The sequence below is a fragment of the Colletotrichum phormii genome, assembly GCF_030913505.1.
Source record: "Colletotrichum phormii strain CBS 102054 chromosome Unknown BDP81scaffold_5, whole genome shotgun sequence".
NCBI lineage: Eukaryota > Fungi > Ascomycota > Sordariomycetes > Glomerellales > Glomerellaceae > Colletotrichum > Colletotrichum phormii.
This window is the reverse complement of record NW_026851447.1, coordinates 1,104,371-1,129,685: the sequence shown is the minus strand read 5'-3', so window position 1 is coordinate 1,129,685 and position 25,315 is coordinate 1,104,371. Positions and strand designations below refer to the sequence as shown.

At 53.1% G+C, this 25,315-nt stretch overlaps 9 protein-coding genes across 9 annotated transcripts; 5 read left to right on the top strand and 4 right to left on the bottom strand.

Moving 5' to 3' along the window:
* Nucleotides 1–657: 657 nt before the first annotated feature.
* On the top strand, nt 658–6,403 carry BDP81DRAFT_469657 (RNA polymerase Rpb1). The gene is made up of 2 exons (XM_060594530.1): nt 658–945; nt 1,008–6,403. Exons 1-2 carry the CDS (start codon nt 764–766, stop codon nt 5,938–5,940), a joined length of 5,115 nt encoding a protein of 1,704 aa, XP_060448200.1. The 5' UTR covers nt 658–763; the 3' UTR covers nt 5,941–6,403.
* Nucleotides 6,364–7,029, bottom strand: BDP81DRAFT_421372 (uncharacterized protein). The gene has a single exon (XM_060589914.1). It carries the CDS (start codon nt 6,966–6,968, stop codon nt 6,480–6,482), a length of 489 nt encoding a protein of 162 aa, XP_060448199.1. The 5' UTR covers nt 6,969–7,029; the 3' UTR covers nt 6,364–6,479.
* A 2,056-nt stretch (nt 7,030–9,085) lies between these two features.
* Nucleotides 9,086–9,963, top strand: BDP81DRAFT_179981 (uncharacterized protein). The gene has a single exon (XM_060582266.1). The coding sequence runs from the start codon at nt 9,171–9,173 to the stop codon at nt 9,702–9,704; it is 534 nt and encodes a 177-aa protein (XP_060448198.1). The 5' UTR covers nt 9,086–9,170; the 3' UTR covers nt 9,705–9,963.
* Nucleotides 9,813–11,655, bottom strand: BDP81DRAFT_179975 (uncharacterized protein). The gene is made up of 2 exons (XM_060582265.1): nt 10,257–11,655; nt 9,813–10,186 (listed from the first exon to the last, which is right to left on the bottom strand). Exons 1-2 carry the CDS (start codon nt 11,297–11,299, stop codon nt 9,922–9,924), a joined length of 1,308 nt encoding a protein of 435 aa, XP_060448197.1. The 5' UTR covers nt 11,300–11,655; the 3' UTR covers nt 9,813–9,921.
* A 2,665-nt stretch (nt 11,656–14,320) lies between these two features.
* Nucleotides 14,321–15,357, top strand: BDP81DRAFT_421367 (uncharacterized protein). The gene has a single exon (XM_060589913.1). The coding sequence runs from the start codon at nt 14,504–14,506 to the stop codon at nt 14,966–14,968; it is 465 nt and encodes a 154-aa protein (XP_060448195.1). The 5' UTR covers nt 14,321–14,503; the 3' UTR covers nt 14,969–15,357.
* Nucleotides 14,844–15,357, bottom strand: BDP81DRAFT_421366 (uncharacterized protein). The gene is made up of 2 exons (XM_060589912.1): nt 14,941–15,357; nt 14,844–14,866 (listed from the first exon to the last, which is right to left on the bottom strand). Exon 1 carries the CDS (start codon nt 15,213–15,215, stop codon nt 15,009–15,011), a length of 207 nt encoding a protein of 68 aa, XP_060448196.1. The 5' UTR covers nt 15,216–15,357; the 3' UTR covers nt 14,844–14,866; nt 14,941–15,008.
* A 1,254-nt stretch (nt 15,358–16,611) lies between these two features.
* BDP81DRAFT_421364 (uncharacterized protein) lies at nt 16,612–17,037 on the top strand. The gene is made up of 3 exons (XM_060589911.1): nt 16,612–16,708; nt 16,800–16,898; nt 16,974–17,037. Exons 1-2 carry the CDS (start codon nt 16,616–16,618, stop codon nt 16,896–16,898), a joined length of 192 nt encoding a protein of 63 aa, XP_060448194.1. The 5' UTR covers nt 16,612–16,615; the 3' UTR covers nt 16,974–17,037.
* A 1,803-nt stretch (nt 17,038–18,840) lies between these two features.
* On the top strand, nt 18,841–21,716 carry BDP81DRAFT_391672 (DNA repair helicase; the record flags this gene model as incomplete). Its single annotated transcript, XM_060587573.1, has 9 exons — nt 18,841–18,857; nt 18,918–18,968; nt 19,040–19,059; nt 19,126–19,257; nt 19,315–19,568; nt 19,631–19,747; nt 19,811–20,141; nt 20,201–20,298; nt 20,361–21,716. 9 exons carry the CDS (start codon nt 18,841–18,843, stop codon nt 21,714–21,716), a joined length of 2,376 nt encoding a protein of 791 aa, XP_060448193.1.
* Nucleotides 21,717–21,855: 139 nt separating this feature from the next.
* On the bottom strand, nt 21,856–25,315 carry BDP81DRAFT_179913 (DDHD domain-containing protein). The gene is made up of 2 exons (XM_060582264.1): nt 23,908–25,315; nt 21,856–23,856 (listed from the first exon to the last, which is right to left on the bottom strand). Exons 1-2 carry the CDS (start codon nt 25,113–25,115, stop codon nt 21,996–21,998), a joined length of 3,069 nt encoding a protein of 1,022 aa, XP_060448192.1. The 5' UTR covers nt 25,116–25,315; the 3' UTR covers nt 21,856–21,995.

Genomic DNA, 25,315 nt, shown 5'->3' with positions numbered 1-25,315 from the left:
AGTTCGCTGATTGTGTATCGCAGTCGGAAGGGCAATTCAGTCGCAGAGATCCCAAGACAAGGAGGGTGGGCGGTAGAGGTCCGTAATGGGGCTTCGACAGCGACCCCGTGGCACGGTTAATGAGTATTGTGGTCGAAGACAAGAAGGCTTCCTTCAAAGATGAAGAGAAACGCCCCTGATTAGAGCCCGACAGGCAGGTGACTGTTGGTCGCAAGGTTTGGCCAAGGGGATGGCTACGCGAATAGGCAGTTGTAACTGAAATCTTGAGAATGTCGTAGTGTCCGTAGTGGCACTTTGAGGTAAACACAAACCAAGATTGAAGCAGGTAGGTACCTACCTTAGGTGGTGAACACCGTGCTAAGGTACCTTAGGTACAGATACCGTACCCACTGGAGACGCTTCACTGCATTCCTTAAGGCACCTAAGGTACTAACAGCACCATGATCGCAAGGACCCTCTTCGGCTTGGAGTGCCTTGGTGCCTTGCGCCGATAGCACATTGGCAACGAAAAAAAGTGACCGGGACCCACTCGATAAGGCGGGTCCTCGTTCTGCCGACCACCACCGCCAAAAAAAAAGTTCCCCTCGGTCTCCCACCGACGGTTGTTGCTCTGGACCATCCGCCCCGGTCGTATTGATTTTGCGATCGAGCGAGTGCCTCATTGAAGCGGAAGCTGTATGGAAAATTTGCTTCCGAACACCACACCTTCTGCCGTTCGGACTCAGACTGGTGCCAGGCTGTTACCTGACGCCTCAACGGCAATATGAACATCTCTCAACCCATCTCGTCGTCTGTCGAGACGGTCGAGTTCACGTTCCTCACCGAGGAAGAAATCAGAGCGATTTCGGTCAAGCGCATTGAGAACGACAGCACATTCGACAATCTTCTGAACCCCGTTCCTGGTGGTCTCTATGACCCTGCTCTTGGTTCATGGGGCGATGCTCTGTATGAATTTGCCTGGAATATCCCTTTTCGTTTGCTCAATTGACTTACACGCCTCTTCACAGCTGTGCAACCTGTAACTTGAACCAGTCTTCATGCCCGGGCCACGCCGGCCACATCGAGCTTCCCGTGCCGGTTTATCATCCTGTATTTCTCGACCAGGTCCTTCGTCTCCTCAGGTCACAATGCGTTTACTGCAAAGGTTTCCGTATGCGCCATCGCGACATCAACCGATACTCCTGCAAACTCCGACTGCTACAATATGGCCTTTTGCATGAGGCTCACTTGGTTGATGCGATTGGAGAAGGGCTCAAGGGCCTCGAACTTCCGGGTGTCCCTACCGATTACGACAGCGAGGCCGAAGAAGAGGGCACCACCATTGTCGACAACATCGTCGGAGCCCGGGAGGCATTCGTCCGCAAATCCCTGAAGTCACACAAGCTCAACCTGGGCGAGGTCAGGAAGGGCAAGCACGAAGGTGCTATTGAAATGCGGAGAGAGCTCATCAAGGACTTCTTGACAGAAATCACCAAGCCCAAGCGATGCGACAACTGTGGTGGTATCTCGCCTACCTACCGAAAGGACCGCTTCGTCAAGATTTTCGAAAAGGCCCTTAGTGAGAAGGATCTGGCAAAGATGGCACAGAAAAACCTACACCTCAAGGATTCCATGGCGACAGCAACTCGCCAGCGCAAGTCGAAGCGCGGCAATACCGATACCGACGAAGGTGTCGCCGACGTCGATACAGCCTCATCGAGCGAAGAAAACGACGTCGACATGCGTGATGCTAATGACGCTGACCTCGAGAAGGAGGAGGCAGAGTCCAGAGCTGATGCCATTGTTCAGACCCCCGGTCAGCAGCGATACCTTAGTGCAATGGAAGTTTGCGCACGTCTGCAGGAGCTATTCCACAAGGAACAAGACATTATGTCGCTCGTCTACAACTCGAAGCCAACGACCAAAAAGGCAGCCAAAGTGTCTGCCGACATGTTCTTCATCCGAACTATCCTTGTTCCTCCAAACAAGTTCCGACCCGAAGCTCGAACCGGCGATTCTCAGATCTCCGAGGCCCAGCAGAACTCCCTCTACAAGATGATCATGCGAAACTGCGGTAGCATTGCGAGAATACACCAAAGCGTCGGGGGTACAGACCAGTACGGAAGAGCAAGAGACATCAACGATTTGCACCAAGTATGGACGGAACTACAAGAGTCTGTCAATTCTCTGATCGACAAGAGCAAAAACCCTGTCCAGGGCGCAGCTGCGAAAAGAAACGAAGATGGCATCAAACAAAAGCTGGAGAAGAAGGAGGGTCTTTTCAGAAAGAACATGATGGGAAAGCGAGTCAACTTCGCAGCCCGCAGTGTCATTTCTCCCGACCCCAATATCGAGACCAACGAGATTGGTGTGCCCCCTGTTTTCGCACGCAAACTTACCTACCCCGAGCCCGTAACGAGCCACAACTTCAAAGATCTGCAGCAAGCCGTTATCAACGGTGTCGACAAGTGGCCCGGCGCGGCTGCCATTGAGTACGAGAACGGACAAATCGTCAACCTTCGATCCAAGTCTGCCGATGACCGCACGTCCCTTGCCAACCAACTCCTCACGCCGACCAACGCCCAGTTGAGTGGCATGAAGGGCAAGAAGGTTTACCGACATCTGACAAATGGCGATGTTGTTCTCATGAACCGTCAGCCGACGCTCCATAAGCCGTCCATTATGGGCCACAGAGTTCGCGTGTTGCCGGGAGAGAAAACAATCCGAATGCACTACGCCAACTGCAACACGTACAATGCCGATTTCGACGGTGACGAGATGAACATGCATTTCCCCCAGAACGAGGTTGCCCGAGCCGAAGCTCTTCAGATTGCCGACACGGACCATCAATATCTGTCTGGCACGGCAGGCAAGCCTCTTCGTGGTTTGATTCAGGACCATCTTTCAGTCTCTGTTGCTCTTTGCAACAAAGATACCTTCTTCGACCGAGACTCATACCAGCAGCTCATCTACTCAGCACTCCGCCCAGAGAGTGGTCATATTCTTGGCGAGAGGATTGAGCTCCTTCCTCCGGCAGTCATCAAGCCGAGACCCAGATGGACAGGCAAGCAGGTTATCAGCACGATCCTGAAGAACATCAAGCCACTAAATGGAGAAGGGCTCTGGATGTCCGGAAAGTGCCAAGTCAAGGGCGAGCAATGGGGCAAAGGCCATTTGGAAGAGGGCTCAGTCTTGTTCCAGGACGGACAGTTCCTGACTGGTATTCTTGACAAGGCCCACCTGGGTCCTAGTTCAGGCGGTTTAGTCCATTCCATTCATGAAGTCTATGGACCTGCTGTTGCAGGCAAGTTGCTCAGTGCTATGGGCCGCCTCCTCACTCGTTACCTGAACATGCGGGCCTTTACTTGCGGCATGGACGATTTGCGGCTCACATCAGAGGGTGAGCAGGCTCGAAAGGAGGCACTGAAGGCAGCGAAGGACATCGGACTCCAGGTTGCAGCCAAATACGTTTCACTCGAGGACAAGGCACCTAAGAGCACAGATCGGGAACTCCTTACTCGCCTGGAGGAGGTCATGCGCGATGACACCAAGCAAGAAGGTCTCGATTTGCTCATGAACCAGAGCGGTGGCAGTGTTTCAAGCGCGGTTACATCAGCTTGTCTTCCCGTCGGTCTGGTGAAACAGTTCCCCAAGAACCAGATGCAGTCTATGACAACTTCTGGTGCCAAGGGTAGTCAGGTCAACGCCAACCTCATTTCATGCAATCTGGGACAACAGGTTCTTGAGGGCAGAAGAGTTCCTCTGATGGTTAGCGGAAAGTCTCTGCCCTGCTTCAAGCCATTCGAGACCAATGTTCGTGCGGGAGGCTACATTGTTCAGCGATTCTTGACTGGTATCCGACCGCAAGAATACTACTTCCATCACATGGCTGGTCGCGAGGGTCTCATCGATACGGCTGTCAAGACGTCTCGCTCGGGTTACCTGCAAAGATGCATCATCAAGGGCATGGAGGGACTTACAGTGACGTATGATTCGACGGTGCGAGATGCCGATGGCACCCTCGTGCAGTTCCTCTATGGCGAGGACGGCCTTGACCCGACCAAGCAGAAGTACCTCACCGACTTTAGCTTCATCCTCCGCAATGTTGGGTCCGAGTCGGCCCAGCTTAACTTCAGCAACGGCTTCAGGGAACAATTTGCCGGCACCAAGGACGAAATTCTCAAGCACATGAAGAGTGCTGTCAAGCATGCTAAGCTTGATAGCCCCGGAGCCAAGGACCCTATTATTTCCATGGTCAACCCTGCGAGGGTAGCATTTGCGACATCCGAGTCGTTCTACGAGAAAATGACAAAGTACATCAAAGACAACAAGGACGGTCTCATCCGCGACAAGTCAAGCGGTCCTTCTGGCTCGGTGGATGCACCGGCCGTCAGCAAAAAGTCGGCAGAGCTTGTTTTTGCCGCCAAGTACATGCGATCACTCGTCGAGGCTGGTGAGGGTGTCGGCATCGTTGCTGGCCAGAGTGTGGGTGAGCCCTCGACACAGATGACCCTCAACACATTCCATTTGGCAGGTCACTCGGCAAAGAACGTCACGCTCGGTATTCCACGTCTCCGTGAAATTCTCATGACGGCAAGTCGATCTATCTCAACACCAGCTATGACTCTACTTCTCCATCCTGAGTTGTCTGCAACTGAGGGAGAGGTGTTTGCAAAGTCCATCAGCGTTCTGCCTCTTTCCGATTTGCTTGACACAGCGACCGTTAACGAGCGCATCGGAAAGGGCATCGATGGTTCTTTGGCCAAGCTGTACGATGTGAAGCTTAACTTCTTCCCTGCTGCGGAGTATACCAAAACCTACGCCGTCGATCCCTCTGATGTCATGGATACCATCGAGAAGGGATTCCTGCAGAACCTCTTGAAGGCCATGACCAAAGAAATCAAGAAGCGCCGCAGCGATTCCACCTCGGCGACGCCTGAAGTTGGCGTCAAGTCTGGCGTAGTAGAAATGGTCAGTGGCAACGGCGAGGCAAGACCTACCAACGACGACGACGATGACGACGACGAGAATGGCGACGGTGACGCCACGAGTGCCAAGAACAGGGCAAACCGGGACGAGGCTGTATCATATGGTCCGAATGATGACGAGGATGATGCGATTCAGCGACGGATGGAACGGGAGAATTCCGAGGAAGAAGATGAAGGGTTTGAGGGTAGCCCACTGCCGGCAGCCGACGAGGGCAGCTCCGATGATGAAGATGACGAAGATGAAGACATGGACAAGGAGGATGGCGGTTGGAGAGCCGCGCGAGTGAAGCAAAATTATTCCCCTGTCACCAAATTCAACCACGACAGCGCAGGAGAGTGGTGCGAGTTCACGCTCGAGTTCGAGGCAGATACCCCCAAGGTATTGATGCTCAACATCGTGCAGGCGGCGGTCAAAAAGTCGGTCATCCAGCAAATTCCTGGCGTTGGCTCTTGCACCTTCACACCCGACCACAAGATCACGAACGCCGCTGGCAAGGATGTGACAGTGTCGGCCATCTACACATCTGGTTGCAACCTCGAGGCCATGCAGAAGTATGGCGACTTCATCAACCCGAACCAGATCACAACCAACGACATTGGCGCTGTTCTAGACGTGTACGGAGTGGAGGCATGCCGGAACAACATCGTGTCTGAATTGGCCGGCGTCTTCGGCGGTCACGGTATTAGTGTCGACAACAGACACTTGAACCTCATTGCCGACTACATGACTCGCAATGGTGACTACACGCCCTTCAACCGCAATGGTCTGCGTGGCAATGTCAGTCCCTTCACCAAGATGAGTTTCGAGACGACCCTGGCTTTCCTGAAAGACGCCGTTCTCGATGGCGACTGGGACGACCTCAAGACACCCAGTGGTCGTATTGTCATGGGCCGCTTGGGCAAGATTGGCACGGGTGCCTTTGACGTGTTGACGGCTTTGCCTACGCACCACATGTCGTCCAACGTCGAATGAGCTTAGCCCCCTGTCTGGCTACTTGTATCTGCCTTGCTTTGAATTCTGGGATTAGGAGTCGTTGTTGACCAAAAACTGTATTTTGTATGCGGTATTGATAGAGGTGACATTCACCTAAAAAGTAATCAGTATGAATTACCAAGATTTTTCTTCATCAAAGTTCATCAAAGTTCATCAAAGTGTAGACAAGTAAATCGTCTCTTTCCCCCCTATTCACAACCCGTATACGATTGTACCCATAAAGCCACCGGGAGAGGGGAGATGACGTGGAAAGTGACTTGATGATCTCCTTTGCGCCCTCAGGCGCAGTCTCAGTAGGTTCGACAAGGTGATGAGGGTATGTATGCGAACAAGACAAGGCAAGGTAGCGTACGTGCCTTGCACTGCAATTACGGATTGCACGGTGTGACACTTCAGTTGTGCCCACGATCCGTTCAGATGTTCTCCAAACACTGATGCCATGAAAGTGATCTAGGTGGAAAGTTTGACTAGAGCCCAACACTCCTCCTGATGGCCAAGCCCGCACTGATTACCATGCCTCATGTGTCAGACCGACCACATATGCAAGAGTCGCGCCCGTTGTGCCGGCGCATGTGTCGTCGAGCCAGCCCTACCAGGCAGGTGAGCCGAGACATGACGGAACCTAACAGAGATGGGGGTGGGAAACCGGGAGGTGGAAGACCCGGGAAACGCTGTCCATGTGAGAAGGGGGCGCGGTGCGGGTGGGTGGCATGAACGGCGGCCAAGCGAACGCGATGCGTCTTACTTGCTTTGCATCTCATCCCCTCAACTGACCGGATATGCGACCCTTGGGGTGTGGGTACAGAGTACGGATATTTGGGTGACAAGCTGCATGTACGGGAGACAATACATACACGCGGGCTCGCAGGGCCACTTGATGGGAGGGACGAGGATAGGCGCCGAGAGAGATGAGAAAATGCGACGCTACCGCGTTTGGGGGCGGTTATTGGAGGGTGCATGATGCGGCCATGCCCACGACTGTAACTCGGAGATCCTTTGAGAGTCATTCAGTGCCTAGGCTGAGATACATCGTACGGATGGATACCTCAGAGAAAGGAAACAGCTGTTGGTTGGACTGATCCGAGACTGAACGTCATGGACTTGGATGGGGGGAAGACGTAATCATCGATCGACGTTCACTTCATGGTAAGCCAAGTTTACCACAAATTAAACTGGGTGACTATGTGCATGCTTGCTTGCTTGCTTGCCGGCGGGCGAGACGGAGACGGAGACGGAGACGGATGGGCACGCTGCCTTGCTGGTAATCGGCTGAAGCTGACCTCAAGAGTGTTGCGTAATGATCAGATGCTACCAATTATGTCAATGACATGTTGAAAACATGGCCTTGGATATTCGTGGCGCATCAAAGAGGACAAGAGAGCCCCGTCTAATTAGTTGATACCCGCGGGGAGGAGGAATGGGGTTGCCAACTTGTCACCTTCCGACTTGAAGACGCATCGAATGTCATTATCTCCATGGCTTTGGGTTATTCCTCAAACCAGGCTGTGGCTGATGGATACGGTATAATACGTGTAGGCAGTCGCGCAGTGAACACACCAACGTCCGTTCATTGGAAAGCCAAAGACACCAACAGTCAATGCAACTTTGGGGGGGGGAAGCACACACCACACCTAATCAATACCTCGCACCTCCAGTTTCTCACTCAATCCGGACCCCGGCCAGGCCCTTGCCCTTGCCTTTGTCTGCGCGAGTCCCCGCCGTAGCGCGCCCCGCCGAGACCGAGGAGACAAATCAAAAAGTGACTGCTGGGCGACTTCCGGTGTCCAGGGTGCTGTAAGATGTTCAATACAACGTGCCATCGGTCCTGTGCGGTGTATCGTACAGGGCAGTCGTCAGCTGTGAGCACGAAGTAGGGTAGTGGGTGCAAGGAGCGTGAAAACATGAGGGCACTGTAGGTGAAGATGTAGCTATTCATTTAGTACCCGTCTCCGTGTCTTATGTAAGAAGAGAGGGAAGAGAGAGGCAACAATTCACCACCACTTTGTGAGAAGACACGAGGTTGAAGTGTTCCGCCAACCCTGGTGTAAAGTATTATTCGTCAACTGTCTGCGTTTGAAAGCGTCGGAAACATGATATTAACCACTATTGTATCTGTAAGTAGTTGTCAACGAAAGTGACCAAGGTTCGAATGGAAATGCAGTGAAGTGATCACTTTTGTGGTACGGAGTAGGTAAGGTATCTGTATCCGTATCCGTAGGAGCTCTTGCCTTCTCTACGGATCAGGTACCGAGTCCTTTCCTCGGCCAGAATGACAAGTTCTCTAGAGTCGTCTAGGCAGCGCTGTCATGACGGGCCGCGGGTCTTGTTGCAGCGTGCTCTACGCAAAGTCCCGTCTGCCAAGAGCTGCGATGGCCGGATTCGGTCAAGTCGCGATACCTCTGCCCTTGTACTGCGGTACGTACTCTAAATGGACACGGAAGAAGGTACTTCTTGCCATGTACTTGTCGCCATGTGCTTTATAAAGAGCACGCGGTGAGCTGAGCAAGGACCACCCGTCCACGTCCAACACTTGCCCGCCGCCCGCCGCCCGCCGCCCGGGGCAGTTGGCTCCAGCTCCCGAACTCCCGGTCCCACCCATCTGCTAGGTACGGCCCTGTGTAAAAAGATGCGTGCCTTTCATGCTCCAATCTTCAACCCTGTTTACCCTGCAAGTCCCCCCCCTCCTCCTTCACCCTCTTCCAAGCCATGTGCCATCCCATGTATATCCGTACGAATACATGCTTCTTCTGTGACTGGACTGAGCAACATCGTCCCTTTGCTGACAACCGGCTTTCTCTTCGCTCGTCGCCCAGAATACCTACGGGGGGTCAACCAGGAGGAATCGCACCTCATGCGGACAACACCATCGACCAAGACTCACTGCAACTCTTCATCAACCGCACCACACCTCTTTGCCTGGCGCTTGTATGGCCAATCGCATACTTGCCGTTCGGCCCTATGGCTTGTGTGGCTCGTGGCTCACTCTCAGTGGTAATATACCTACCTAGCTACCTTAGCATCCCAGTTCTGGATTGGTAGCCCTATCATGCTCAAGCCGACTTTTGACACGCAGCGGTTCACGTCCGTAGCAAGCATCTCTGGGCTCAAAAGTTCTGCATGCACTGCGTCGACCGTCTCGTTCTGCAGCGCAAATGCGATACCACGTCGCCGCCTCGTTGGCTACAGTGTCCGGACTGTCGTGCTAGAAGATGCCGTCAGACGTGGCATGCTCAATCGTGTCGTCCGTAAAAACTCACGTCCGTAAATATCTTGCATGTCCGGCCGATGTTCCCTCACCCTCCCCGTCACCACGGGAGCTGACCTTGCCGGCTGGCCCTGGCCTCAGTAGGTTGTCTGTTGGAACTTTGTGCAGCAAGCCAACAAACAATCACAAAATTTGGAATTTGGACCTTGTTGTTGGTGTGCCGCTGAAGGCTTTGACCAGACGCCACCTACCTTACCTTAATCAATACCTTGCGGCTTGGAAGTTGGGAGCTCGCTCCTTCTCTTCAATCTGCGGCCCCAAGCGAGGCCGGGCTGTTGTTGCCTTCATGCAACCACAATCGAGACCCCCGGCTTTGCAATGTAAAATTCGCAGTACATGCCACAATTTGTTTCCGATTGGTCAAGTTATCGTAGTTGCAATGCAATTGACTGCCTTGCTCGGCCGTATAGCTGCTATTGCTACCTTACCACAACTTCACTTACCCTCATCATGCCCATCAAGTACATTCCGTCATTAAAGTAATCCGTCGTGCCGTGCCCGCTCAATGCTCCAACGCCATGATATAGACATTTACAATATCTCCACAGCAAACAATACGCGTGCATGTAAATAAACCCCCCCCCCAGGCCAATTCGAGTTGGTGTTACAATCATCCTTTGGAAGTTGATGAGAGGGGAAAAAAACAAGGATTTTGTGTCAAAAGCTCCTTCACGGGGGGCCAAGTTGTCGTTCCATCACCGTTGCCAACTATCGCCATGTGTTTCATCGCTCGTGCCAGACAAGACGCTTCTGCTCCTGCAAGCTGATAATTGGGGATGTAATAGGCTATTGCCGCCCCCCATCGGCGCGTTGATAGGAGGCAGAGGTCCCGAGCCGGGTCCCATGGGGTGTATTGGCCCTCCCATGCTACGGTTGACCGGCGCTATGCCTCCAAAACCCTCAACACGAAGGTCACAAGTGCCGACGTCGAAGCGTTTTGAACATCCATCGTCCATATGCCTGTAGCTCGGGTTAGTGATTTCCCCTTAACAGTCATCACGCATCTCCAGCTGTATTTCCCACAACGTACCTGCGAAGCGTATCCTTCCGGGCGAACAGCCTTCCACAGTAGTCACAACGGTGATTTTTTTCCTTCATGTGAACGCTCTGGTTGTGTCTCTGAAGGTCCGTCTTCCGGACAAATCTCTTGCTGCAATCGGCTACTGGACATGGAAATGGGTATTCCCGCTTGTCGTCATGTGTATCCAGATGTGCCTTGTAGTTGTAGCTGCGGCTGAAGAGCTTGCCACATCCTGCAACTTGACACTGGTACTGGGCGTCTGCAAAGGAAGTCATCTTCCGTGGCGCTCGCCTCGGGCGGTTGTGCTTCCCATCGTCTGCCCGCTTCGAGTCTCGACCAACAGGAGCCGGCTCTCCCGCAGGAGGGTTTTGGTAGTACTGTTCCACGCCGTATTCGACCTTGGACCAGCTTGGAGATTGGTTATCTGATAGATAGTGCTGGTGAAGATTGCCGTATGTACTTGATTCTGTCATGTAAGGCGTCTGCATTGAGCGTGGAGAGGCGTAGTGCGAGGCGTCAATTCCAGATCCGTATTCATTGGCGTTCTCCATCTTGATCCTTGGCCCCAACGAATTCGTGGAGTGTCCAACTTGTGCATAAGAAAGCGAACTTCTTGATGAAGATGGCCCGGGTGAGCGCCCCGGAGAGTCTGTTAGAGAATGCTGATGGTGGCCTAGCGCGGACGAGTGGGATGGCGGCGGAGGGTATGAGTCGGATCCGTATGAGGCGGACACTTGTGAGTCGTACTCAGCAAACGGGTCGTACGCCGAAGATAGAACATTCGGTATGGAAAAGGACGAGGATGAGGGCGCCATGATGTCGGTGGTAGTCCAATCTACCGACGGTCGAGGGTCCAAAGGTGGCAAAGAAATGTCGGCTTCGGCTGCCTGATCCAAGGAGCACAGTTGACCGGCAGCGTATAAAGAACTGATTTTGTACTGTTGAGCCGCCAAGTCTGGAGACGGATATTCAAGCGAAGAGTGTTCCGATGGACAATAGGTGTGAGTTGGAGATGCCGGCGACCTGGTAAGAGATGGTGGTGTAAGATCCATGACTGGTTTGGCCGCAGGCTTGCTATTCTTTTATCGTTTCGACGGGCGGTTGTTGGACGCAAAAGTTTGGATTATATACCAACAGGGCCGTTGGAGCAAGACGCAATCAGGCCTCGAGGGGGGTGGAGGATGCCCGGTTGGGACTCGGGTAGATGTGTGTGAGTGGAGGAGCCTGTGGATAAGAACCTGATCGGGAGTGTTCTGTTTCTGATTGGCAACCTTGTCCAGGAAGGCTGAGGGACAACAGGTAAGATGGGGAAAGAGGCGGTTATAAAGGAACTTGTTCACAGATGGAGAGGGGGGCAAGACAAGGCAGCAAACTAGAAGCTGACAGGGGGTCCGCTGAAGAGAGAGAAAGAGGTGCGTATAAGGTAGTCAGGGTGCAGATATGTATGAGATCAGGTGCGCGGGCGAAGGAAGGTAAGGTATCCGTAAGGTGTTGAAGTATCCAGAAGATGGGAATAACCTAGTCAAGAGCTATCAGGGGTGGATGAGGCAAATGGGTCGAGATGACACCCTCGACCATCGCTAACAGGGCTGAACGGAGCCGAGAAGAGACAGAGACAGGAAGACAGGGCGGACCAGACCCTGTAATACTACAGCATCCGAGGCAGACTCTTGGAAGATAATATACGACTTGTTTCTACCTCGGGATCCTGCTTCTGCCTGGGCCCAGAGTAACATGGTAGACGGAAATCAAGACTAGTTGCGAGTTAGAGACGAGGAAAGCCAGCAGTACATTGGCTAGCCCCGACTCCCGGATGAGTAAAAGAATTGAGACGCAGAGGGGTTGGCGACCTGGCAGCAGCGGCAGCAGGCAGGCCAGAGTGCCTGTGGAGTGGTGTTGGACCGTCCCGCGAAGGATTCAACAGACCTAGTCCAGCCAGAAGTACCGTTGGGGGCGGCGCGAGACGTGGAGGGGAGGGCAGAAGAAAAGCAGGGGTAGGGGAGGGGCGTAGTCAGGCCAGGAACCCACCGAGAAGGGTGTGAGAGTATGAGAGGGGGGATGTGACTGAAAGTCCGAATAATGAGGAAGAAACAGACGAGTACGTAGCGAGCTTGCTGAATGTGTTGTTGGATCAGCGGACTCTTTCTGGGTATGAATGACACTTCGTTGGAGCCGGAGTGCATCGGTGGTTAGGACCGGGTTCGCCGTAGGGCCCATATGGAGACTAAGACTTGGATAGAGCATTCGTCGTAATTGACACTTGCCAATCCAGGTGCTTCCCTCCAACAGTCTCGACTCAGATGACCTGCTTCGAGTGCTCTGCCTGCGGCTCCCTTGTCTACAGACTACGGCCCTGCCCTGTCGTCAGAAGCCTGAAGGTGGCTCAATGCCAAAGCGACTGGGACTCTGGAACCTCTGGGAGAGGGGGAGTTTAGAAGAGCTGGAAGCTGAACAACAAAACAGCATGTGGGCGGTGGGCCAGGTGGTACGATGAATGCCTGCACCAACGCAGGCGAAGCACATTCATCCGTCCATTTCCAGGGCTGTGAATGGTCGGTCCAGCAACTTGGGAATGAGGGAGGGCCTTGCCTAAAGGCTAAACAGGGATGTCACTTTTGAGGCTTGACCGATCACTGGCACCATCTGCGTCAGGGGTCCGGGGAAGAGATGGAAAGGAAAGGGAAGAGGAGATTTGAAGAGAAGGGGGAAAGGAAAGGGCCTCAGAGTTGCACTGGTTTCAATGAATAGGATGGGCATACGGATACGCAGTAGTATATCCAGGTCCGCACCTTGTGCGTTGATATGCAGCCAGTGGGTGGGGAAACATTGGCTGCCCTCGGTGTTAATTTGGACTGTATAATGGATGACTGCTTCCCAGGTCCCCGTGTTCTTCCTTCTTCCCATGGTGCTCTTTGCTAGGTGGGCTATCTGGACTTTCACCAGAAATGCGCGTCCTGCGTCTTCTTCAGAGAGATCGGGTACTGTATGCGAGTGAGGAGCAAGCCCACTTCGACGTGTCTCACACAGGCACACACGGACACGCATACACACAAAGCACACAGCCCTCGGGTTGTTGGTTGACGATTGACAATGAAAGAAAAAACGAGGAGAGAAAAACTCGTTGCCGTTTGTCGTTGGTCGTTGGAAGTGTCTGAACCAACCGTTTAATTAAAGACTCGCCGGGGACATTGACCTAGACCGGACGGAGCCCGTGCGTAAAGTGGATACTCCAACGATCGATTGAGCCACATCGGCCGTGGTGGAGTCGTCGGGCGAGCTACGTGAGGTACTTTATCTCAGGTATCTCACCTTTTCGCTCCTTCCCAGCCATTGTGCAGAATACCTCCCGGTACGTATCGAATTTAGGTACTTGGAGTAAGGTACCTACCTACCTACCTACCTACATTACCTTACTTTGCTTCGCCTTGCAGTGTTGGAACTTGGATGCATGGTAAGACAGTGAACCAACGACGAACATGTTCATCCATATAGGTATGCTCTGGACAATTAACAGCCCAATGAAATGATCTGTGTCTTTTACCTCGAAGAGCGTAAGAAATTGAAGTAAAACGTGAGCATTACATTGACCAGCTGCCTCTTACACTATGTCCGTTCCCCCCTCGACTTCTCTTGCAGGTAGGTAAAGATACATCAGAGCTCGCTGCGGCAGGTCTCGCCCCGGCCCTGTAGCCGTTGCACCCACCCGTTCTCCGGCGTGGCGTTGGCGCCCACGCCTGCGTTGGTTCTGACGTCCAGAAGAAACACTGTCAAGGGTGTCCGCAGTCAGTAGGGCAAGGCCAGGTACAAGCATCTTGACTCCCCGCCCGTTCCTTCACGCCTTTGCAGGGTGAGCAGCCTAATGGTACCCTATCCGTAGAACGTCCTAGCCGTCCGTAAGATGAGTCCTGCGTTGGAGGCCAAAAACAGAGAGAGAAGGGGGGAAGAGAGACTAGAGTATCCGTATTTGAGGCGCTGATTTGCATTCTCTCCCCGCCCTCGCGAAGCTGCAAATGACGGGCCGACGAAATAACCTTTCAAAGAAGGATGGTGGTGGCGCTCACGGACGCCATCAAATATCTCAAATATCAACCTCGTGGCTGTATTCGTAGACCAAACCAAAGCAGGCAGCTTGGCACCATACTCTACAAACGGGTCAGCGTTGCCGCTTCCAAGACACCATCATCTGTCATTTCCATTTAGAGCGTTCACCACAACGAAACCCCATCAGCGAGCAAGATGTGCTCTTTCACCAGCGGATGCTCTCACCTCACTTGTTTTCTGACTTAGCATTGCGCCTTGCGCCCCCCGCCCTATGCACCTCATTGCCCTGTTCCAACTTCCTCTCGTGCTCCCATAGGTGGCCATGCGCGCCTTCGCGCCCGTATGCATGGCGTCAACGCTGGGCTTGGGATGCCTGCTGCCAATCGCAGTGCCAAGTCTTTCTCGTCAGGAGTCGGGGATCAGGAGCAGTTGAGTCTTCAATCGTCATGGTGTTGGACAAGGGCTCCAGAGGGTCTGATTTCTATGGCACCGTCAGCAATACGGATGCGACAACTTCCCATCCGACAAGTTACGACAAATCTTATTCGACAGCTTCGAAGGAATCAGCCAAGCATCCAGTGCGCACACCTTATCGAGTATCCCTGTATTCTTCGGGCAAAGTGTGGAGTCTGATCGTTCGTGGGCGGATTAGAATGACCATGTGGCTACTCTCGATGTGAAGATATTCGCAAAGATTTCCGGGTCTTCTACGAAGACATCTCAGCGAGCATCCGCATGATTGTGCCTCTGACTCCTTGGCCGCTCCGCACGGGATTGAGTGATGAATCTCCAAGGTTGAGAATGTTTCATCTCAGAGATCGAGATGGACGTAAATGTTGCCGGAATTATTGCGAGGTGGAAACACAGCAGGATTGACGGGTTCCACCGTGTGTATGGCCTTTCAAACCAACTAGAGCAAGATGTCATCCAGAATTTGACATACTCTCCTTACCCTAGATACTTGACTTCTGGTAGATAGGTGACTTCGACTAGATACGTTATCTTGGCGCGTTCTTGCTTACCTGCCTATGTTTACTTCCGCCTGGGGCGAGGCCGTCAGGGACTCGTCTTATGACAGGAAAATATCTGTTAAGATCCACGAATGGCATCTGTCTGCCAGGTAGACGGTGCCTGCCCCTGGGGAAATCCATCTAACCCTGCCTTTTCTCCCGTCTCTTATGCCTCTCCCCCATCTAGACTTGCTCGTGGCAGCTGTCAAAGGGCATGGTGTATCCGTACCTTCTTTAGAGAGCACAGGACAAGTCCCACCAAGGTAAGACCAGGTTCCTAATTGAGACAGGTGCGTGTATGTTTGGCCACCGCGAGACTGGTCTTGCCTGTCGTGCTTTCTTAGGTACTTTGAGGTACCTTGTGGAACTCTGTAGGGCTTCCAATGTCAGGGGGCCATAGAGTACGTACCTCGACCGACTCTCTCTTCAGGCTCTGCAAGGTACTTTTCTGTGGGTTGAGTGGAAGCCGTCAAGATGAGGCCAACGGCATCCCCCATTTCCTTCATCTCTCAAACTGTCCGAAGGACTCCCTCGCTCTACTTCTGCTCAGAGAAAGACAGGTCCAACACGTTGGCACCCGCTGAGCTGCGCCCGCATATATTGGAGCTCCGCGACGGGTACCCGAAATCGTGGCGCGATGTTCGGCCGAGAGATGACTTGAATGAAGTAAATAGCATGGTCGGGTGTCACGGGTGGTTCTTCGTTGGTTAGCAGCAGTCTAGTGGTGCTTTGACAGTCCGTTGTCAACGGTCTACGTTATTCTGGAACAATTTTCCCTCCACTCTCTCACCCGTCCTTAGCTCAGAAGTAGCCGTCCTCTCGCTGAGGTAGCCAGCCCAAGCATTGACAACAGGAACCCGGCTGTAGCTTTGCAACGTCAGGACGTGAGAAATGGCCCTTGACGGTCCCTCATCTAAATGAGAACGTGTGGTACCTAGCCTGCCAGTCCGTATCCTCTCCTCGTTTCCTTCATTGCTTGGCTAGTCGCGGGCCAGCAACTGAATACCGTGGGGACAAACTATACATAGCGACAAAGTGGCTCATTGCCTTCCGCCGTCCCTGTGGTCTGAAGGAATCCAACAATCTTGTCTTGCGCATCTAGCCATGTGTAGAGCATACCATGACGGCACGTAGGCATGGCAAGTATCCGTACGTCTTTCCAGAGTCCAGACTACCAATAACGAAAATGGGCCTTCGCAGGGACTGTTGATACCAAATAAAGCTGACCCTACGGGACCTTGCGATCTCCCACCACCCAGAACAGCAACTTTCTACCATGTTACCGTGGACAGTACGCTACTGCGAGGTGGACATCGAATGAGCAGCATCCTTGCGTTCAGTCTGGCGTCTGCAAATCTGGAGCAAGGGTACCCGGAAGCGAGACCGCGGCCGGGCGTAAGCAGAGCAACCAGGTGGGTGCTGGATAGGGAACTTTGGTGAACAGGTTTTCACACCTCACTTCCGAGCAGTGCGAGCTTAGTCTGATTTCCTACCCTTCTACAGGCCACCTCAATCGGCATGCAGTATCTGCGCTCCTTCGCGCCAGTCACCAGTATCCGTACTGACAAAGGATCCGGAGTGCCGTCTGATTAAGTGCTGACTGTAACTCGGTCAAGATATTGCGTCCAATGGCATGGGAATCTCACTTCACTGCGAAGAGATCATCGTCACTTACGGGTACCTACAACGGCCCCCCTCAAAGTTGTCAGCGAGCGGATGTATACCGCGCAGACCCTAGCGAGCTCCGTCATGCACTGCTAGGACACTGGCCAGACTAGGTGAGTGGCCGACAAATGGGCCAGATCTACCCTAATTGGGTGTGCATCATCAAGCTTTACAGTCCGGGTGAGCTAGAGTCGCAATTCCTTGTGTAAGGATACGGTGTAATAAAAAATGATGTACGGAGTAATCTCGACTCACAACAGAAAGTATTGTTTGTTGAGATACGAATCTATGGACAGGCTAAGATGAAAGTGCGGCTTTGGCGACGTCAAGACAAAAGCATGGCAAAGTTATAACGGCTTTGGCGGCAAAGCCACCGGTGGCCTTGAGCTTCCAAGGAACAGTTTAGAGCTGGGATCGCGGTCGGTATTCCCTTACGTCGTGATGAATGTCCATGGCCTGTAATCCTCGGTGTTTCATTGTTTAAGGCCTTTTCGTACATGAGCGTGTTGGAGTGAGGTCTGCATGCTCGTCGCGTTAATAAGGCTCCCAGCCATGCCGTGAAGGCTACGCTTCAACAGTAGCTTGACAATGGCAGGCCCATGTGCTAGCAAGTCCTTACACATGCCAGAAGGAAGTCTCACCCAGGCACATAGCTATGTCGCGGAACCTGAGCTCGCGAGACTAAGTGTGTAGCGGACCGTCGTAGACACAACCAGCAAATACAGCACTTCAGAACGGTTGAATAGCTTCATTGCAGTAGTCCTAACAACCTCCCGCCGTCCCAGTTTTAATCCACACCAAGTCGTACGTTCCGTATGCCTCTAGCTGCATGATATGCGCACCGCGCATATGGGTGGTGAGCATTGCATCGACCTTTGGGTACACGCCACTCGGCCGCAGAAACTTGTCTGACATGTCCTGGGCCCCCATTGTCGTGGCATTCCAGCCCATCCTTCAGAGTAAGAATGTGCCGCGCAGATACGCAGGCACGCAGGGTGTGTTCGATTCCACTCAGCCTTATGCTGTGCCGGGCGGGTAGCCAAGATCAATTCTCCGCCTTCCGGCGACGGATTCGTCAGCCATCCCGTCAGGCATCCTACCTGAAGCATCCGAACGCGAGGTGGGTGCGACGAACCCAATAGAGCCACCGCTCGCTGGATCACGACAGGAGTGGCCGGTGTTTAGAGCCCAGAATGCCATGAGTAGTAGCCAGCATCATCTTCAACCTCTCCGCGCAGGCACGTGCGGATACATGAGGCGGTCCGAAGTCTGATATGGATTGAACGAAAAAGAGGGACGAAAAGTGGTTGAGGGAAACACCAGCCAACCCCAAACAAGGTGATGACCAAGGCAGGATGACATAAGCGACAATGTCACGTGAAGCCGCGACTGTTTGGCATCGAAGACCGGGAAGCTGTAGCCTGTCGGGATTGATCCCTTAGGTTGGCTGGGTCCGCCTCACGTCACTCATCGAGACAACTTTTCGGCATTGCAGAAGATGGCCATTGAGCTTTGCACTTAACGACCTCAGTCTCAACTGCAACTCCAACCTCAATCTTGACCTCGACATCGATCTCGACCACACACCCTTTGAAACAATTCTAGCCGTAGAGCTGCTGCCGTAGCACAAGATTGCACTAGTCTGATGAGATCTGCTTCGGAATCTGGCGCCCATGACCGCGCTCCTTTGCTCATCCACCGGGTCCATTTTCCTCAACTCAGTCCACTCCCCGTTCATCAGTCTCAATCCATCAACACATATCCTTGACCACCACGACCTTCTATCAATCTACTGAACCGCGCCTGCCTCTTCTTGCACTTGCCGCCAACGAACGACTTCACCGTGTCGCTAATTGCGGCACTATTGTCGTCTCAAGATGAAGTTCTTCATCGAGTCAGTCAAAGTCCGCAGATTTACAAAGAATTCGCATCGCAACTAACGTAGAGGCCATAGTGAATTACCAATCCTTTTCCCATACCCTTCGATCTATCCTGAGCAATATGCGTGAGTTAGGCTCTGTGCAAGCCGCTTTGAAGCCGAGTAAAACGCTGACCAATTGCTAATGTGGACTTCAGATACATGTGTGATCTCAAAAGTGAGCACTCGCCCAAGCGAAATTGAACGACGAACGACCTTGCTGACGTGTTATCTAAACACACAGAGACCCTGGACGCAGGGGGGCATTGCGTATTGGAGATGCCTTCAGGGACAGGAAAGACGGTTTCGCTGCTCTCACTCATCGTCGCCTACCAGCAGCACAATCCTGAACACCGGAAGCTAATCTACTGCTCTCGTATGGTTCAAGTCGCCTGTATTACATCACATGTGATCCGCAACTAAACATTTTTAGGTACTATGTCTGAGATCGAAAAGGCTCTTGCCGAACTCAAGGCTCTCATGAAGTATCGAGCACAAGAGCTTGGCGAGGAGGAAGAGTTCCGTGGCCTCGGATTGACAAGTCGAAAGAACCTGTGCCTGCACCCCTCCGTAAAACAGGAGAAGAGTGGTTCCGTCGTCGACGCACGCTGTCGAAGCTTGACGGCAGGCTTTGTCAAGGAGAAGAAAGACCGCGGCGAGCACGTTGACGTTTGTGTCTACCATGACGTACGTTTCGTCTACAGCCCTCTTCTCTCCTTTGGTCCTGACACCTTACTGACTTGTGGCAGAACTTGGATCTGCTTGAGCCGCACAACCTGATTCCCAACGGAGTTTGGACGTTTGAAGGCCTCTTGAAGTACGGCGAGCAGCACAAGCAATGTCCGTACTTCACCGCAAGGCGCATGGTAAATTAACCAAACCCTAGAAAGCAACACGTTATTTGGTACTGTGGCACTGACCTCGAATAGATGCAATTCTGCAATGTCATCATCTACTCATACCACTACCTACTCGATCCCAAAATCGCCGAAAGAGTATCGAGGGAGCTCTCAAAAGACTGCATTGTGGTTTTTGACGAGGCTCACAACATCGACAACGTCTGCATCGAATCTCTCAGCACAGACATCACAGAAGACTCTCTACGGAAAGCCACAAGGGGTGCACAGAACTTGGAACGGAAAATTACAGAAATGAGGGACACTGACCAGGAGCAACTACAAAACGAATACCAGAAACTGGTCGAAGGACTTCGCGGCGCGGATGAAGCACGGCAGGAAGATGCATTCATGGCGAATCCAGGTAGGCAACATCACCTGCTAATTCACGCGCTGGTTGAACGTGGACTAACATGTTCAAAGCATTACCCGATGATTTGCTCAAGGAGGCGGTTCCGGGTAACATCAGGAGAGCGGAACACTTTGTGGCCTTCCTAAAAAGATTCATCGAGTATCTCAAGGTATGTCAACAACACACCTTAGGACGAGGTAAAGCATGCGAATGCTGACTACTCTCTTTTAGACTAGGATGAAGGTCAGACATACGATATCAGAGACACCCCCATCTTTCCTCGCCCATCTCAGAGAATACACGTTTATCGAAAAGAAGCCACTGAGATTCTGCGCCGAAAGATTAACGTCGCTTGTGCGGACCCTCGAGCTTACCAATATCGAGGACTATCAACCACTGCAGGAAGTTGCTACGTTCGCAACGTTGGTCGCAACTTACGAGAAGGGGTTCCTGCTCATCCTCGAGCCTTTCGAGTCAGAAACGGCAGAGGTACCCAACCCTGTCCTGCACTTCACGTGTCTCGACGCCGCCATCGCGATCAAGCCCGTCTTTGACAGATTCAGCTCCGTCATCATCACATCAGGAACAATTTCACCTCTCGAAATGTATCCCAAGATGCTGGGGTTCTCAACCGTTGTGCAAGAGTCATACAGCATGACCTTGGCCAGACGATCTTTCCTGCCAATGATCGTGACTCGTGGAAGCGACCAATCTTCCATCTCGACCAGTTTCCAGGTCCGGAACGAGCCGAGTGTCGTTCGAAATTACGGCACTCTCCTCACTGAATTCGCCAAGATCACGCCCGATGGCATGGTCGTCTTCTTCCCCTCGTACCTGTACATGGAGTCCATCATCAGCATGTGGCAGGGCATGAATATTCTCGAAGAAGTCTGGAAGTACAAGCTTATCCTGGTCGAGACCCCGGATGCACAGGAAACGTCGCTCGCGCTGGAGACATACAGGACAGCCTGCTGCAACGGCCGCGGCGCCGTACTACTCTGTGTCGCCCGTGGCAAGGTCTCGGAGGGCATCGATTTCGATCACCAATACGGACGGACCGTGTTGTGCATAGGTGTACCGTTCCAGTACACCGAGTCCCGCATTCTCAAGGCCCGTCTCGAATTTCTGCGAGAAACGTATCGCATCCGCGAGAATGACTTCCTGTCCTTCGACGCTATGCGCCATGCCGCGCAGTGTCTCGGTCGAGTCCTGAGAGGCAAGGACGACTACGGCATCATGGTCCTCGCGGACCGCAGATTCCAAAAGAAGCGGACACAGCTGCCCAAGTGGATTAATCAGGGCCTGCTCGATGCCGACACAAACGTCAGCACAGACATGGCCGTCAGCAGCGCCCGGCGCTTCCTCAAGCAGATGGCCCAGCCGTTCCGAGCAAAAGACCAGGAGGGCGTGAGCACTTGGAGTTATGAGGACTTGATGAGGCACAAGGAGAAGATGGACCTGGAGCGGATTCAGGAGCTCGAGGAGGTTGGCGCTGGCAGAGACGGCTACGGCGCCGACGGAGGAGACGAGTATGGCATGGATGACGACCTCGACCATGACTTGATGGAGATTGACGACGGGTTTTGAGGGCGTTGTATCAAAGGATAGTCCCGTCTAGCAACTCTGATGCGAGCGGCGAGAACAGTAGAGGGTCGTCACTTTCACTAGGACGGTGCGGGCATGGACACTAAACTTTGGGAATAGAAAAAATGTTATCTCATATTAAAACAGTATCAACTCCCTGCATCGCTTTGGCATGTATGGAAAATCCAGGGCTGTCTATCTCACTAAGCGTAATTAATTATCGTGATCTATGTATGTGCAGCCACCTATGAATGATGGCCTGGGATGTCTTTGAGTGACACTTCACCCAAGCGGCCTCTTGGCCGCCTTCTGAGCTCTCATGGCAGGGATCGTATGCTCCCTGCCAGGTTTCTTGCCGACTTCCATACACAGCATTCGAATGAAGTCCTGACTCGTCCAGTAGCACGTGTGCGCGCTCAGCATGTTGAGATACTGGATCTCCAATGGCCCACCGCCGAACCTGAGGTAGTAGTCAATCTGGCCATTGTCATTGAGTAGATAGGCCTTTCGCTCTGCAATCTCCTCTCGCGTGAAGTCGTGAACCTCGAGCTCGAGCTGCGAAGGCAAGCGCGCAAAGTTCGGCTTTGGGGCCGGAGGAGGGGCAATTGTGGCTGGCGTAGGTGCTGCGCCGGGCACAAGACTTTTCATTGCATTGCCAACGTATCTGAAAAGGGAGGTGGCGCTTGATGGGACATGTGCCGTTCTCAAACTGGTTGCATACACCGGATCGATGGTCCCATTCAGGAGGTACGCGATGGGATCCTCCTTGGCCAATACATTGTAGATGTTGTCCACGGCGATGCAACCGTAGCGACCAGCCTCGCCCGTTACCTCTGGTGCGTTTATGTCGGCAGGATCAGCTCCAGGCTTTACTCTACCGCGCCGAGGTTGAAGCATGCCTCGCTCTAAGAGCAGGAAGAAACCAGCGGGGCTTCCAACCAAGAACAGGTTGTTCGTGTCGAATTCAAAGAAGTCAGGCTTTGGCATTCTCACTGAGAGGTCTAGTGCCGGAACACGTGCGGGTTGCCGAGATAGAATTTCAATAGCCATGGCGCTGCCTAGAGAATGCCCGATAAGGTGAGTGCGACCTCTGTCTGCGAATCCGGGGTTGTTGCGGCACCAAAGGCGATATACACGATTAGCCTCCGTCACTAGCGCGTTGATCATCTTGCCCTTGTGGTGGGATAGATAGAACGGTATGTCGAACATGACATCCGATATCATGCTCCTCACTGCGGGAATACTGCCGGGCTCGATGTCTTTGAGGCTGAATCCGTCTGGCACGTGTTGTGCTTTGTCTTCCTCTGTCATTGGACCGCCTTCCTCGAACGAGAGTGTATGACGCCAGTTGATGGGGAGCACCATAATGCCATTCTGGCCATCTCTCAACACCCCCTTGACGACTGGATTCGCCAGCTCCGTGTTAACGTCACGGCGGAAAGCATTGATAGCGTGGGTGAAGTGGAAGCTTTCGACTCGCTCCGCAAACTTTTGACCGATTCCATGAACCACCAACACAAGGTCGGTAACTTGGCCGCGCTCTTTTTCGGCCTTGCAGGCCGCGCAAACGTCTTGTCCGATTGATTCGGGTGTGTTGCTGGAGGATGAAGCTGGTTGATTAGGAGCTTCTCGGGGCCTATTCTTATCATGTGTACGCTCCCAGACCGCGCGATCGAAGCCACGTACAACTGGAATGCCGACGGTCATCCCCTTCATAATCTTCGCAACAGGTCTCCTGCCGTAGTAGGCAGACGGCTTGAGGCTAGGTTTGAGGAGGAAGGCCTTGGAGGCATCTTTATAGATCACGTGGTAAGTTGCGTAACTTCGATGCTGTTGCGTAGCTGAGGCAGTCTTCAGATTCGGGTCGATTGCACCCTCTGCGGCCGCTTCCCCACGAAAGCAGCTTGCGGCACAGAACGGATCTGATGAGATACGAGTGTCAGAAACTGGCTCTTTGTCTCCGTCGCTAGGTTGGTTGGCGTTCTCTGGCCATAATCGATGGGAGACCTTCTCCTCGCCAAGAGGCCCTACGTCAACGGCGCAACGGAGCTCATCATTCCAAGTCTCGGTGTGAGGCTTGAGCTCTCGGTAGCCAGCCTCCAATTGATTTGCCACAGCCGGGGGTATTGGTAGCATCGTATCTCTGTCTCTCTGTCAGACACTCGAACACATTTAGGAAGTTAAGACAACGAACCTGTAGAACCAGGTAGCACGTAGGACCATCGCAATGTCGTTCACAGGGGACCAGTAAATGGGCTTCATTTGAAGAGCCGGGATGGACACCATGTGCAACCGGGAGATACCGACAACAACGTCAACAGCTTCCCTTCTGTAGCTTTCATCGCTGACAATTTTGGCTTGTGTGGTGTTCGCCCGGGCTCTAGGCGACTCTGGCATAGTGAACGACCGCCTTGCATCTTGACTTTCGGTATCATTCGATTTCGACGGTTCCGAAGGAGGAAAGGACGTCGCCAGCACATCTTGGGGTCGCTGCCGGAGCCCAGCACGGACAAACGGTTTGCCAGAGATACCATCGTCCGCAGCATGCTGCCGGAACGAAGTGCCCAAACCCGGCGTAGAGGGCCGAGATGTTTTCTCGCTTGTTCGGGAATCAGATCTAGCCCTCGACGCAGACTCCACTCCCGTATTGCCAACCTCTCTTCCGATCCTCTGCAATTCGCTCGCAGCTTCTTGTCGAGGACTGAATGAACTGACAATTTCCATTTGCCGTGAACGAGCCGAGTCCGCTCGGGGCCGGGAAGAAGAGACGCTCCGGAATTGGGAACGCGTCTCGCTCGATGCTACGAGGCCCCGGAGCTCCATCATGACTTCCTGCACGACTCTATCCTGGCCAAGCGAAGGGTGGTGTTTCCTGGCCAGGGCACAAAAGGTATTCTGCAGCTCGGTAGAGACATCAATGAATAACTCAGGGCAACATGTAGATATCGGGGTGTCCGGAAGCAGGTCCGAAGCTTCGCCGGCCGTGATCGATGTTTGAATGATACCACCATGCTTCTGTAGGTGCTTGACAGCCAGGTGGCGCGCCAAGAGGCCCAGTTTATGCGCGTTAGCTTTCTCGGTATTAGGACTCAGTTTTCTGTCTCGAACCAACTGCTCATGAGCTTGTATATCGTCGTCAGACAGGAAGCTGAGCCATGCCTTCTCGAGGGCGTTGTTGTCACCGAGCGAGAATGGACGAATCGGGCCACGAGCGGTTCGAGCATCTGATACACCAGCGATTGTTCCCGGAGATAGAGGATCGTCTATAGGTAAAATTGAAGAATAGAAGAACTGTGCAGCAACCGCAGGGATGCCATCGTCGGCGCTCCCAGTCAACGGCTGGGACACCGGAGCAAGGCGGCACTTGAGGCCGTAGGTATGGCTCTGTTCTGAAGAGGCCATTATGTTCCGTTGTTATCGTTCGAAACCAGGCTTACGGTGCTGAAGTCGTTAAGTTCGGTATTGATAGGTATCTGGATGCTTCACAAGGGCCAGTGAACGGGGATATCACACGGATATCGGAGACAAGTGAGGAAGGTTGGGCGTCGCGATCAAAGGCGTGGTCAACTATCACGGGTGGCTGTCGGTGAGCCTGCGAAGCG